This window comes from Octopus bimaculoides, chromosome 25, assembly GCF_001194135.2.
Source record: "Octopus bimaculoides isolate UCB-OBI-ISO-001 chromosome 25, ASM119413v2, whole genome shotgun sequence".
Lineage (NCBI taxonomy): Eukaryota > Metazoa > Mollusca > Cephalopoda > Octopoda > Octopodidae > Octopus > Octopus bimaculoides.
In genome coordinates, this window is record NC_069005.1 from 7,060,458 (window position 1) to 7,063,099 (window position 2,642).

Sequence of the window (2,642 nt, forward strand, 5' to 3'; positions counted from 1 at the left end):
TATCGCCTGACTGGCCTTCGTGCGGGTGACACGTAAAAGCACCTACTACACTCTCTGAGTGGTTGGCGTTAGGAAGGGCATCCAGCTGTAGAAACTCTGCCAAATTTAGATTGGAGCCTGGTGTTGTCATCCGGTTTCACCAGTCCTCAGTCAAATCGTCCAACCCATGCTAGCATGGAAAGCGGACGTTAAACGATGATGATGATATATATGTGTGTGTGTGTGTGTGTGCATGGGTGTGTCTGTTAGTGTTTTGTTTTGGCATCACATGATAATGGTAAACAAGTGTCACCATCATGCAAGCGGTGTCCTTTGTTTCCAATCTTCTGTGAAAACATGTCGGGCCATAGAGAAATATTACCTTACTTGGAAACAGGTGAAGGTTGGCAACAAGGAGGGCGTCCAGTTGTAGAAAACCTGCCTCAACAGAATTCTATCTGACCCATGCGAGCATGGAAAAGTGGTCATTAAATTGATGGCGATATATTGATTGGACAACATTATCCAGATTGTCATTTCACTTTTTGAGACAGCATTATGTGTAATTTGAGGGAGATGAAGCTGTTTTGTCTTGTAGCCTGAGTGGCCACATAAAGAGTCCACCATTTCCCCTTTGTTCTATAACTGCTTGTAGGTTTCCTTTGTATATTTTTCTCTCTAGTTCTTGATTGTTGTGGAAGTCAAATACCTCAAACCCCCTCCCCTACACAATTATTTTATTTAAGTAATCTTGCATTTCTTCTCCACAGGTAGAATGTTGCCAACATCACGCAAACGAATCTGGAAAGAGAAGCGAGTGATATTCCTCACTCCCCAGGTATTGGCGAACGATTTGACTCGTGGCACTTGCAAGCCGGAATCAATCAAGTGTGTCGTTGTGGATGAAGCCCACAAGTCTTTGGGCAACCATGCCTACTGTCAGGTATGTTGGACCCCTTATAACTAGCTTTAATGGACTCTCTCTCTCTTTGCTGTCATACCCATTAATGGACTCTTCCATGGCATTCAAATTATTCTGTTAAATGTAATGCTTTTTTATTCACATTGTTTTGATGACGTGGTAGTTTATTTTTAGAACGCCATTGTAGAGTAGGCGTGAGGGGCCAGATCTGGCCAGGTAGAATATTTTGGTTTAAATACTGGCATTCTCTCAAATACAAAAGGGCATTACTTCTGCCGCATCCTGTATTTTGTAACTTGAACACAAATCAGGCTAACAAGACGATTATCTCTTAACTTTCTAGCCTTGTGTCTATCTAAGAAATTAATATTACTGAAGGGTTGAGAAAAAATTCTTCTTCTTCCTATTTTTATTATTATTATTATTATTGTTCAGTAGTCTTACTTTTATCACGTGCTTTCACTTCACTACCGAGCGCAGCTCTGTGTGCCTTGGGTATGTGCTGTGGTTTGCTGTGGTGCTCTTATGTTTACTGTATTGAAAGTGTTTTGCGTAGAATGTCTGCAGTACCCAGTAGTGCAATTTTCTGTATGTTATATATATTTGTAAGTCCTGGTATTTTTGTTATGTATTTGTCTGAATATTTTTTTATTATACCTAAGGCACCTACTATGATAGGAATTGCTTCTGTTTTTAGATTCCACATTCGAGTTATCTCTGTTATTGTTATTATTATTATTATTATTATTATTATTATTATTAAGGCAGTGAGCTGGCAGAATTGTTAGAATGCCGGGCAAACTGCTTCACAGCATTTCACCTGTCTTTAAGTTCTGAGTTCAAATTCTGCTGAGGTCAACTTTGCCTTTCGTCTTTTGCGGAGGGGTCGATAAAATTAAGTACCAGTCAAGTACTGGGGTTGATGTAATTAACTATCCGCCTCCCCCAACTGGTCTGGGAATTGAACCCATGATCTCATGATTATGAATGCAACACACCTAACCTCTAAGACATGCACCTTCACAACTTGATGTATACCAAGATTTAAATGAACAGTTATTTTATTGAATTCTCTGCAAATTCTTAATTATTTCGAAAATTAATTGGAAGCTATTTGCTGTCTTATCATCCTCAACATCATTTAATGTCTGTTTTTCCATGCTGGCATGGGTTGGAGGGTTTGATGGAATCCAGCAAGCCACAGAGTTGTATCAGGATCCTGTGTTAGCTTCTTCTCTCTAGAAATATTATTAACGAAAGGGTTAAATACATATTTTGTTTAAATCAATTTTAATTTAATTTTAATCACTAAAATTCCATTTTAGAACATCATCAAATAACTATGAATTTTTGATTTTCAGGTTATACGAGAACTTGTGAAAAAATCCAGGGATTTCCGAGTGTTGGCGTTGAGTGCGACTCCAGGCAATAATTTAAAGGTCAAATTATATTGGAATGTTTCCTTTGGTGTTTTTATATAGTGTTTTTTTTTTTTAAATAATTTAGATGTTTTTGTGTTTTGTTGTTGATGACATAAGAATTTATAAACTCTAAAGAATGTTAAATAATTCTTGTTTGGATAAGTGGATCTTGAAGTAGATAGAGCTATGAATAATATTGTGTAAATATTGGGCTAAAAAAATCTATTGAGAGAAGTTCATCTCTCTCTCTCTCTCTCTCTCTCTCTCTCTCTATCTCTCTGTCTCTCTCTCTCTCTCTCTCTCTCTCTCTCTCTCTCTCT

At 37.7% G+C, this 2,642-nt stretch overlaps 1 protein-coding gene across 1 annotated transcript in view; it reads left to right on the plus strand.

Moving 5' to 3' along the window:
- LOC106882293 (Fanconi anemia group M protein) overlaps nt 1-2,642 on the plus strand; it is a 31,562-nt gene that overhangs the window by 6,147 nt on the left and 22,773 nt on the right. The window contains exons 2-3 of the mRNA XM_052976817.1: nt 750-922; nt 2,263-2,381. Of these exons, the coding sequence (XP_052832777.1) occupies nt 750-922; nt 2,263-2,381 (292 nt within the window). The remainder of the gene's footprint in view (nt 1-749; nt 923-2,262; nt 2,382-2,642) is intronic.